The sequence below is a fragment of the Manis pentadactyla genome, chromosome 4 (assembly GCF_030020395.1).
Source record: "Manis pentadactyla isolate mManPen7 chromosome 4, mManPen7.hap1, whole genome shotgun sequence".
Classification (NCBI taxonomy): domain Eukaryota; kingdom Metazoa; phylum Chordata; class Mammalia; order Pholidota; family Manidae; genus Manis; species Manis pentadactyla.
In genome coordinates, this window is record NC_080022.1 from 136,846,637 (window position 1) to 136,858,007 (window position 11,371).

At 43.4% G+C, this 11,371-nt stretch overlaps 1 protein-coding gene across 1 annotated transcript; it reads left to right on the forward strand.

Annotated features, from left to right (window-relative positions):
• The first annotated feature begins 253 nt into the window (after positions 1-253).
• On the forward strand, positions 254-10,830 carry ZFP3 (ZFP3 zinc finger protein). Its single transcript, XM_036896134.2, has 2 exons — positions 254-384; positions 9,100-10,830. The coding sequence occupies exon 2, from the start codon at positions 9,108-9,110 to the stop codon at positions 10,608-10,610; it is 1,503 nt and encodes a 500-aa protein (XP_036752029.2). The 5' UTR covers positions 254-384; positions 9,100-9,107; the 3' UTR covers positions 10,611-10,830.
• The last annotated feature ends 541 nt before the right edge of the window (positions 10,831-11,371 follow it).

Sequence of the window (11,371 nt, forward strand, 5' to 3'; positions counted from 1 at the left end):
CCGGTCACAGGGCGGAAGTGCATCCCTGGAGCTGTTCTAGGAAACGCGGAAGACCCAGCTCATCAGTGATCCTGGAGCTGCAGGGGATATCGCCCAGTGAACCGGACCAGTCCAGGATGCTGACTTGGCAGGCAGCGGAAAGAAGCGGATCAGGTAGGGCCAGAACGCGCGAAGAGCAAGGCTGGAGAGGCGAGCAGGCGCGGGTGTGCGGACCACCTGCCCTCCGGCGGCGCGCGGCGCGCGCTGATTGGCTGGTGCAGCCGGAAGTGGAAGTGGCCGAAGTCCACCGCCGGTGAAACTTAAGACAACAGCTGCCGGTTCTGTGCGAGCGGGCTGAGCCCCGGGACCCCGAGCCGAGTGAGCGTGGGACGGGAGCGGCCTGCGGTGAGACCTCATTCTGTCACGGCGGGGGGAGGAGGGCGCCGGGCTTCCGACTCTCCCGCCCGCGAGCCGAGCAGAAACCCAGCGTGTAGGCCCGTTCCTGACCCGAGTTCGCTGTGTGACCTTGGACGTTATGGTCCACCCCCTCCCCGGGCCTCCACGCAGAGGGTGTGGGGCCGGGACACTGCCGGGGTCCATTCCCGTCCTGTTTCCGTGGCTGTCAGGGACACCCCTTACATGGGGGCCGATGGGAGCTGCGGTTTTCTCACACATTACATCCCAAGTAAACTGCGGGGCGAAATGGCTGGCAGTGTCAAAAACTTAAGGACCCCCTGGCGGATTGTGCCTTGTGCCTGCAGACAGGATATGGACTCATGAGGGTTAGTTATGGAAAGAAGACAGATCGGAGAGCAGAGTTAGTAGAACCTCTTTGATTGTGTGGACCAGGGGAGGACAGAGGAAAGGAGGGTAGCAGGGCTTTAAATTAAATAACATCCAGGTTGGGATAAAGAACTTATTTTTTACAAACAACTGTTTATGTCAGCTATGTGTCAGACACTATTCTAGATACAAAGTGAATCTCTTTAGATAAAAAATGTATCTCTTTAGATACAAAAATGAATGAGGTACCCAGTTAGTCTTCAAGGCTATCAAGGAATCACTGAATAAACATTTTAAAAAGTTCACTTAACAAATATTTAGCAGGTACCCAAAATGTGCTAGGCACTGGGAATACAAGATGAATAGAACATCATCCTGCCTCACTGCTAGATCAAGCAGACATACAATGAGGTAACTGTTAAAAGATGGTCTTAGAGGCAGGGAAGAAAATGGGAGGGGACTGCCTGTGGATGTTCATAAAGTGCATAAAGAGCTGACTCCTGTGGATGTTCATAAAGTGCACAAAGTGGCCACTAGTATTCCAGGAAGTGGGAATAACTTTACTCAAATGCAAAGAAGCTTTACAGAACATGAAGTGTTTGAACTGCAGGATTCTGGGCATAACTACAGCTTCCAGCAGCCATTGGAGAATGCGGGGCAGGAGATGGAAAGGGAAATGGGGGCCTGACCAGGAGGGCATTTTGAGCCGTACGAAGAAGTTTTTATTCTGTAGGTCTTGGGGAGCAATGAACATAAAGCATCATGATAACTATAGTACAAAGAAAGAAGTGAGTGAAATGCTGGTTCACAGGACAAAAGAGAACCTTCTTCCTGCAGATGTTAGTGAACACTTTGGTGAGAAAGTGATCCTCGTACTAGATACTGAGTTTTTGGTAGGATCTGGCCTTTCAGAAGGTAAGAGAAAGTTTATCAGTTAAGATGCTTTTCTCTGTAAGTAACACGGCAACACAAGCTGGCTTAAAAATATGCACGTGTATAATTGGAAGTCGAGGTAAAGTAAAGTGGTTTCGGGACTGACAATCTGGTGGCTCTGGTTCCATTTCCCTTTGATTTTCTTAGCTCTTCCTGCCTTCATACACAAGCTGGTATTGAAATGGCAATAGCAGTTCCAGGTAACAACATATTGAAGTCTCTTCTGTGGCTCTCTCAGGATGACAGGAAACTCTTCCCAGAATCTCCTAGCAAACTTCCTCAGAATATCTTCAACCCAGATGAAGGCGTATGTCCATTCCTGAACCAATCGCTGCTGTTTGGAATAGTCACTTCCAGGGGAATGGTGTTAGTTTGACTAGGTACCTCAATCGGGGCTCATTCCTGGAGATCTTGGCTGAGGTCAGGTATTCTGCAAAGAGAGCAAGGCTACTGGAAACATTTGCTCAAATACCCCACAAAACAACTTGAAAAGTTTTGCATCCCCTTATATATATGTATATATATTTTGGTATCATTAATGTACAATTACATGAGCAAAATTGTGATTATTAGATTTCCCCCATTTTCAAGTCCCCACCACATACCCCATTACAGTCACTGTGCATCAGCATAATAAGATGGTATAGAATCACTACTTGTATTCTCTGTGCTACACTGCCTTCCCTGTGTCCCCCCATACATTATGTGTGCTAATCGGAATGCCCCTTTCCCCTTACATATTTGTAAGTTGACATCCAAACCATTTCATCATTTTTTCATCATAAATTTGAATAGTTGCAAAGGACATTTGGTGTATTTTCAACATTCAAAATGAAACCCCTTGCCGGTTTCCAGAATGCCTGTCATTGGTTCCACGTGCTCACCACATTCTTCACCCTCTCTGTTCTCTGTAACCTCCATTCTTAGCATCACACTCCCCCTTCTTTCCCCTGACTTCATTTGCCCCCGTCTCACTCAGCCAGCTCAGCTGTATCCTGGCTAATGTCCTCAAGTCCCGCACTCCACCATTCTTCCACCACACATACCCCCAGATTTCCAACCTGCTCTGGGCCTTGTCAGAAACATGCTGATGGTTCCTCCTTAGTGCTGCTCTCTGGCATGCTTGTCTCAAGGAGTTTGTGGGGCTTTAACAAGATAATGTGGGTACATTGCTTAGTACACAGCACACAGTGAGCACTTAACATCCCTCTACATCAACGTGTCAGAGTATCCTCACATCTCTTCTACCCCAGCTCTGCATATGCTACAATGTTCTCTCTGTTCCTTTTCTTACTCCTCCACTTACTGGCTTCTGAGGCTTTGCTCACTCTGTTCTCTACTCAGAATGCCAGTGCAGTAGCCTTTGACCCAAGGAGGTACACAAATGCTTTCTGTAACATCTGTGGGCATATGGATGGGTGCTGAAATCTGAAGGTTGTTTCCATGTGAAGATGATGTCTATCCTTGCACGCCACTGATCTGCTTGAGAGGGGGCCTGTGGCCTCCAGCTTTCTTTTTTCTCACCTCCTCTTTCACAGTTGCTCTTTTCCCCCTTTACAAAAGAAAGACCTGTCACCCATGCCCTCCTTAATTTTGCTTTTATCATTTTGGGGAAAAGTCCCTGGAGTGCCACACAAAGGGCGAATTTGTTGAGGAAGTAAATGATTCTTGGTAACTGGAGTCCCAATCTTTGCTTTCAACAAAAATTTTAAAAGACCTAATCAGACCATCAACTGATAGTTTATTTAGTAATATTTTTTAAAACTACAAATTGCAGTATGATTTTGGTAGATAAATTCAAAGGATTAAGTGATTCCGCTATCCTAAGAGATTGTTGTAAACTCTGATTTAGGCAGTTTGGGCCACTCAAGTCCAGCCACGCTAACTGGGGATAGTCTGGTAAGTGTAATGGAAATGTGATTTTTAACTTAGAAAAGTGGATCTAGTCAGTTGCACTATATCTGCCGTGTCTCCTCTCAGAATTTTAGGGTAGAAGAGAGGAATTCAAGATGGAGAGTAGAAGAGAAATCAGAGGAAGAACTGGCAGTGTGTCTGTAATCCTGCTGCTTTACACGTGTGTTCATCTTGGTGGACCAGACCTGGGTAGAGATGATGCACCAGATTGGTAGTGGGATGACCCGTCACTAAGACAGTCTAACACAGTGGCTTCCAGACTTGCTGGGGTGGCAGAATCACTTGGGGCACTTGTTAATGTATGGATCCCTTGGCCCACCCCTGGAGATTCTGATTCTGAGAGGTCTGAGGTGGGACCTGGAAATTAGTGTTTTAAACAGATTTCCCAGTTGATTCTTATGCCTCCAGCCTAGTTCCAGGCCAAGAGTCATTATTTAAGAATCATTCATTAAAAAAAAAAATTCCTGCTATGACTGCAAGTCTGTTAAATAATTTTCAGGGTTTTATGTGGTTTTCCATATAGATTTTTCATCTAGTCATTGTGATCCTTTTGAAGTTTCTCATTAAAAAACATCTTATTTTTAATTGTAGTTGACATACAATATTATATTAATTTCATGTGTACAACATAGTGATTCAGCAACTTATATACATTATGAAATGCCCACCACAGTAACTGTAATCACCATACAAAGTTATGACAGTATCATTGATTATATTCCCTATGCTGTACTTTTTGTTCCTGTGACATTAATTTTTTTAAATCAAGGTATCATTGATAAATAGTCTTATGAAGGTTTCACATGAACAACATTGTGGTTTCAACATTCACTCATATTATTAAGTCTCCCCTGCCCACCCCATTGCAGTCACTGTCTATCAGCCTAGTAAGATGCTATGGAGTCATTACTTGCCCATGACATTTATTTTATAATTGGAAGTATGTACCTGTCAATCTCCTTCACCTATTTTGTCCATCTTCCCCACCCCACCTCACCACCCTGGCACCAGCAGTTTGTTTTCTGTATTTATGAGTCCCTCTCTGTGTGTGTGTTCATTTGTTTTGGTTTTCAGATTATTTCTCCTTGTTAATTAATAGGTGGGTATCTGGTTTATGCATCAATTTTGTGAATAAGGATTTCTGAGCCTGCTCTCCTCAGGTGCATTGAAAAAAGAAACAACCCCAGGTCTGCAGAGTTGAAGACCCTGTTCTGAGCTGTGGGACCCAGTAAAGATCTGCTTGTCACCCTCCACACTGAGGACCAAGAGTGGTCAACCTCCTCAGGGGGCACCTCATTATCTCTTTCCAGAAACAGCTAATTTCAGATTTAGGAAAGTAAAGTGAAGAAGTGAGAAACAGAAAGACAGGAAATTATGTTTGGAAATTTAGATGCAGGCTATGAGAAGTAGAGTGTTTCCATGTGAAGATGTTGTCTAAAGTGTGGCTGTGCCTCTAGGAAAATCAACCAAATGGAAAGTGGCTCTGATTTGTAGACGGGAAGGTACCTATAAAGCAATATTTAACAAATGACATTAATATTGTATCACTAGCAGAATGCAAAGTAAAATAATGGTCAGAGGGGGTCAAATTTAGTTGAGGAAGACTTTCTGCATTTGAATTTTGAACCAGGTCTTGAAGCTGAGGTCTTGTTTTACTGTGGCCCTGTCATTGCCCCTATGGTGTGGTGCAGATACAGGTTTCATGAGTGCTGACCTTGTAAACAGCTAGATGATGACAACGAGTAACTACAGGAGAGATGAGGGTAAAAGGAAAGGCCAGAGAAGGGGTTGGAAATAGAAGAGAATGAAGTACCAGCTTGTGGAACTTGCTCTTGGCTGAGTATTAGAGGGAAACGTTTAAAACAGCACTTCCCAATTCAAATGGTACCATGGGCAAAGAAGACAGCTAATTCTCTGCAGTGGGTCCTTAGAATTATATAGATATGTATTCTCTATCATTTTCAAAAATTTCAGCAAAAAATTCATTTTTTGGTTGCCCACCTTTGTGGGAAAATTAGAGAAGATGCTGGGGAGGGCAGTTGAAGAAGATTCCAGGTCATTTTGGGGGGTAGCACCAAGAGCTTGCAAGACTTGAGGATTCCAGTAGATCAGGTTCCTCCCAGGTGTCAGGAGAGGGAGTTGCTGCCAGGGCTGCCCTGATGAGTGAGTAGAGAGGCCCTGGGGTAGGATGGTTGGTGACTGGAGGCTGGGCAGAGAAGGGCAGTCACCCCAAATCACCACTTTCCCTTTCCCTCACCACTTGACCCCAGTTTCTGCTGCCTCAGGCTCTTCATTTCTTCAGTAATCTCATCTTGTATTTCCTCTTAACCCCCGTCTTTTATCCTGGCACCATGCCTGCCAATAGAAACACGTTCAAGTCTCTACCATCGGAGAAAAATCCTTTGACCTTTCACACTACTGCCCATCTTGGTCTTCCGCTTTCATCCAAAAATGTTGAAAAAAACAAGTTTATTAATCAGTCCACTGCCACCTGGCTTCTGCTTCTGTCATTCCACCGAGTTTGTTCTCATGGATCACCTGCGACCACCTAGTTGTCCCAGTGAACACTTTCCAGGTCTTACCCTACTGGATCTGTCAGTTGCATGTGACACTTTAATTCCCTCTGCCATCACCCTGGTGGCTTCCGTAATCCTGCGTTCTGGTGTTTCCTCTACTTCACTAACTATTCTTTCTCTTATTGACAGGCTTCTCTCCCTCCACCCTTCCCTTTATTGTTAGGGTCCAAACAGGAAACAGCTCACTCAAATTAGGATAATTGGAGGAACATTTATTTGCAAAAAGGCCAGTATATATAGATGAGGGCAGGCTGTTGAGGAACCTGGGGTTGGCAGCAGTGAAGTGGTCACCAGCCCAGGCCTAAAGAGACAAGAGGTATGAGAAGTTACTGGAGCCTGAACAGTGAGAGGGTCGGGTAGGTTAAACTCCTTGAGAAGAGTAATGACCTTTACTGAGGGATACCACCAGCTCAAGTGACCTCATAGGAAGGAACTGAGAGAATTAATATCCTGACCATTCTCTTCTCTCACCTTCCAGCCACCTGCCTTTTGGGAACAGAGCAAAGTAGAGAAAGGTGGAAAGATATAGGAATGAAGGTAGGAAAGGTAGAAAGTTCTGGAAGATAATTGGAGTGCTCTTAAATGTTTGATTTTGCTTTCTAGGTTTCTGGCCTCAGTCTCTGGCAGTTCTCACACTATACTCATTACCATCTATGCTAAGTACTCTCAAATCTGTATCTCTAGGCCTGACCACTATAAGCTTTAGACCAATACATTCTGACTGATTCCTTGATACCTCTTTATCTTGAAACTCATCTTGTCCAAAACAGAGCTCATCTACCACTTTCCCTCCTAAACTTGCTGCTCCTCCAGGATTCCCAACCTCAGTGGCACCATGATCCATCCACTTAGCATTTCTCAAATAAATGGAGATCTGGGCATCATCTTTGACTCCTCCCTCTTCCTTACACTTATATCCAGTCATACACCAAGTCTTACAGAATTTGACCTCTTAAATATTTCTCCAGTCTTTCCTCTTCATTCCCACTACTACTGTTGCTCAAGTTAAATCTCATCACCCCTTGTCTTGGTGACTGCATCAGCCTTCTAACTGATCTCTCTGCATCTAGGCCTCCTGCTTTCTAGGTAAGCTACTGAATGGCCACTAGTGTACAGCTACTTGAAATGCTAATCTGACCATGGACCGTATCACTCCTTGGCTTAGAAGCTTCCATGTTCACCTTCCATAATTAACATTTTTACTGATGGCAGGATTGTATTCCTCAGTTTTGCTGTGGAGCACAAGTGCACTGCCCAAGGCAAAGGGCCACTTCAGTATTAGCTCTGGGTTGCTTACTGCCTGAGCAAGCGCCAGGCTCATTAGCCTAGTATTTGGACTTCACTTCTGTGATGGGGATAGCTAAGTCCCTAGGCCATTGTACTGGTTAGGAATAGGCTTGGCTTCATAAATAAAAAGGCCATAATGACTTAAGCAAGACAAAAGCTTATTTCTCTCATAGATAAAGAGGTGAAGAGGCAGGCACTCCAGGGCTGGTGTGGCAGCTTCATGGAGTCATCAGAGACTCGGGTTTTTTCCAGTTCTGGTCCAGTGGTGGGGTATGTTGGTATACTCATGGTTCAAGATGGCACCCCAATATCACAGCATGGAAGAGGGTGAAGAAATGCATTCCTCTCACTCTTAAGCAGACTGCTCAGAAGTCCCATGTGCTTTCATTTGTGTCTTACTGGCCAAACCTAGCTGCTTAGCTGAGGAATTTATTTCTTTACCTACCAACATTGCTACACTAAATAAATTCATTATTCTGTTGCTGATGAGGTAGGGAGGGATGGATATTGGGGACATGGGGTGACAACTAAAATTATTGCCAAGCCTTTCATAAAACAAAAGTCATGAATTTTATGATCTAAGGGTATTAAGGAAATTCTATAAAGGGGCTGATTACAGAATTAATATGTAAAAATCAACAGCATATATATGTATATGCAAGATAGATATATAAGTAATGACCAGGTAGAATGTACCAGAAAAACTCAGTAAAAGAAAAGACATACAGAGATATGATGGATATAAAAACATCAGGATAAATTTGGAACTTTAAAAAATTATAGTAAACTTTATTTAGAAAAGTGTGAGAATAGACAGGAAATACTTAAAAAAGAAGAGAACTTTTCTCTAACATTAAAAATTTTTAACATAACAACTGTGGGTTGAACAGTTTGGTATTAAAGAAGAAATAGATCAGTAGAACTGGATGGAGTCCAGCAAGTAACCCAAATATTTATATGGACATTTAGATTATGGTATAGAAAGCATTTCAAATCAGTAGGTAAAAGAAAACTTATTGTCTGGAGAAAGTTAAGCTATGCCCTTACTTGATCCAAATGTAAGGGAGCCACACTTACTTCTGCTCCAGGTAGCACTGTAAATGGCAACCCCCCCCCATATACAGTCCCCTGACTTGTAGAGCTGATGAGCACCACAGCGCTGGACTAAGGATATTTCCTCTTGCTACTCATTTTGTGGTTACTTCCTCTATAAACCCAAGATTTCTATTAATTCATCATTTTTGCCCCTTCTCCCAACCTTTCGCATATACCCATCTATTAATATGGCCACCATTTCCCCTAAATATTTTCCTTACCCACCTCAAGTTCCACTTCAACTCACTGTTATTGTGGAACTTTTATCATCACTTCTTACCATCCAGTTCCTATTTTTCTCCTTAAACCATTGTCTGATAATTTCTCTCAGTCTTTTCAGTCAGTGTCAGCCATTTGTTTAGTTATATACACCATAATCCTAAATCTTTTTTCAGCATTATCCTATCATTTTGCCAGATACCAACACTGCTTTTGAGTGCCATCAGATCCCTATCAAAGCTCCATACTCTGCAAGTGTTAGCTTCATTTCAATATGATATAGCCTTCACATTTGTACCCTCTCTCATTTCAGACTGTGAGATGGGGACTGAGAACAAGGAAGTAATTCCCAAGGAAGAAATTTCTGAAGAAGCTGAGCCACATGGCGCAATATTAGAAAAAGTTGCAAAGATGCTCTACCAAGGTCAAAAGTTGGGAGCAGTATGTGAAGACATGTTGGAGAGGTGCTCAGGAGAGGCCACAGAAGAGATTATGGAGCAGATGTCTGCTCAGGAGAGGGACTTTGCATCAGGACTGATTGTCTTTAAGAAATCACCCTCAAGTGAGAAAGACCAGGGGAATAATGAGAGCGAGAGCATCCGCAGTCCCAGTCCAAACCTCCAGGAGGGAGGTTCTACAGCAGAGGCAGTTCATGCATTTGCTACCTCTGCCCAAAACTTCATAGGAAATTTAGAATCTAACAAAACACAGAGAAGTTCTGTAGGAGAAAAGCCTCATACATGTAAAGAATGTGGGAAAGCTTTTAATCAGAACTCACATCTTATCCAGCATATGAGAGTTCATAGTGGAGAGAAACCCTTTGAATGCAAAGAATGTGGAAAAACATTTGGAACTAACTCAAGCCTTCGAAGGCACCTGAGAATTCATGCTGGAGAGAAACCCTTTGCCTGTAATGAATGTGGAAAGGCCTTCATTCAGAGTTCACATCTTATCCACCATCATAGAATTCATACTGGAGAGAGACCTTATAAATGTGAAGAATGTGGTAAAGCCTTCAGTCAGAATTCAGCCCTTATTTTACATCAGAGAATCCACACTGGAGAGAAACCATATGAATGTAATGAATGTGGGAAGACCTTCAGGGTCAGCTCACAGCTCATTCAGCATCAGAGAATTCATACTGAAGAAAGATACCATGAATGCAGCGAGTGTGGCAAAGCCTTCAAGCATAGCTCAGGCCTTATCAGACACCAGAAAATTCACACTGGGGAAAAACCGTATCTGTGTAACGAATGTGGGAAAGGTTTTGGTCAGAGTTCTGAGCTTATCCGGCATCAAAGAATTCATACAGGGGACAAACCGTATGAATGTAATGAATGTGGGAAAACTTTTGGTCAAAACTCAGAGATTATTAGACATATTAGAATCCATACTGGTGAGAAGCCCTATGTATGTAAGGAATGTGGGAAGGCCTTTAGGGGGAACTCTGAACTTCTTAGACATGAGAGAATTCACACTGGGGAGAAACCCTATGAATGCTTTGAGTGTGGAAAGGCTTTTAGGCGGACCTCTCACCTTATTGTCCACCAGAGAATTCATACTGGAGAGAAACCTCACCAGTGTAATGAATGTGCAAGAACCTTTTGGGATCACTCTGAGCTGCTGCTTCACCAGAAAATTCACATTGGAGAGAAACCTTATGAATGTAATGAGTGTGAGAAAACATTCAGCCAGCATTCCCAGCTTATCATACATCAGAGAATTCACACTGGAGAGAAACCTTATGAGTGCCAAGAATGCCAGAAGACCTTTAGTCGGAGCTCTCACCTTCTCCGACATCAAAGTGTTCACTGTATGGAATGACGTACAGAATAGGAAAGCTTTCTGTGGAGAACTTGAAGTCAGACTCACTAATTTCATAATGTGCACCCCAACTTTGCAGATCAAATCAATGGAGAGACCTTCTCTGTCCTTCCATTGATTTTTATTTAAACGGTTCAAAAGGATGAGGCACTTTTATCAACTATTCATTGAGAAGTTTCAATATACTAAGTTAAATCATAAAAGCTGTTTCAGGCCTTAATTCTCCTCTGTCCCTTTTTCTTCCCTCCCTCCCTCCCCTAGTGGATCACGTACATTAGGGATCTGTACCAGCCATCTACCCTAAACTGTTACTCTTCAGGAAAAATGGAGGAACGTGATTCTACTACCTCCTAAGAATGACAGAGCTGGCTCATTGAATGTTGTCCCCTGAAATGGTACAAAGTCATGGCCTGGAAGACACACCTTCTTCTCTTGCTTACTGTTTAGTACTGGAGTAATTTAGTAAGCTTTTATTAGCTTCAACATCTTACAAACATGCAGTCACATTTTAGAAGATGGCAGCAGTAATGAAGTGGGAAGCTTGGGTCATTTCACATCTCCTGCTAGACTTCCTCATTCATCTACAGAGGGTACTTTGATGGAGGAAGCTGACAGGCAATTTACAGGATTGGAAAAGAAGGCCCTAGAGTCCGGAGGGGCTGATTAGCAAGGCTGGGGGATAAACAAGGCCAGACTGCTCAGCAAGAGGGGAAGCAGCCCTTTGGCAGCTCTTCCTACTTGAGGGCTGCTCAGACTGGCTG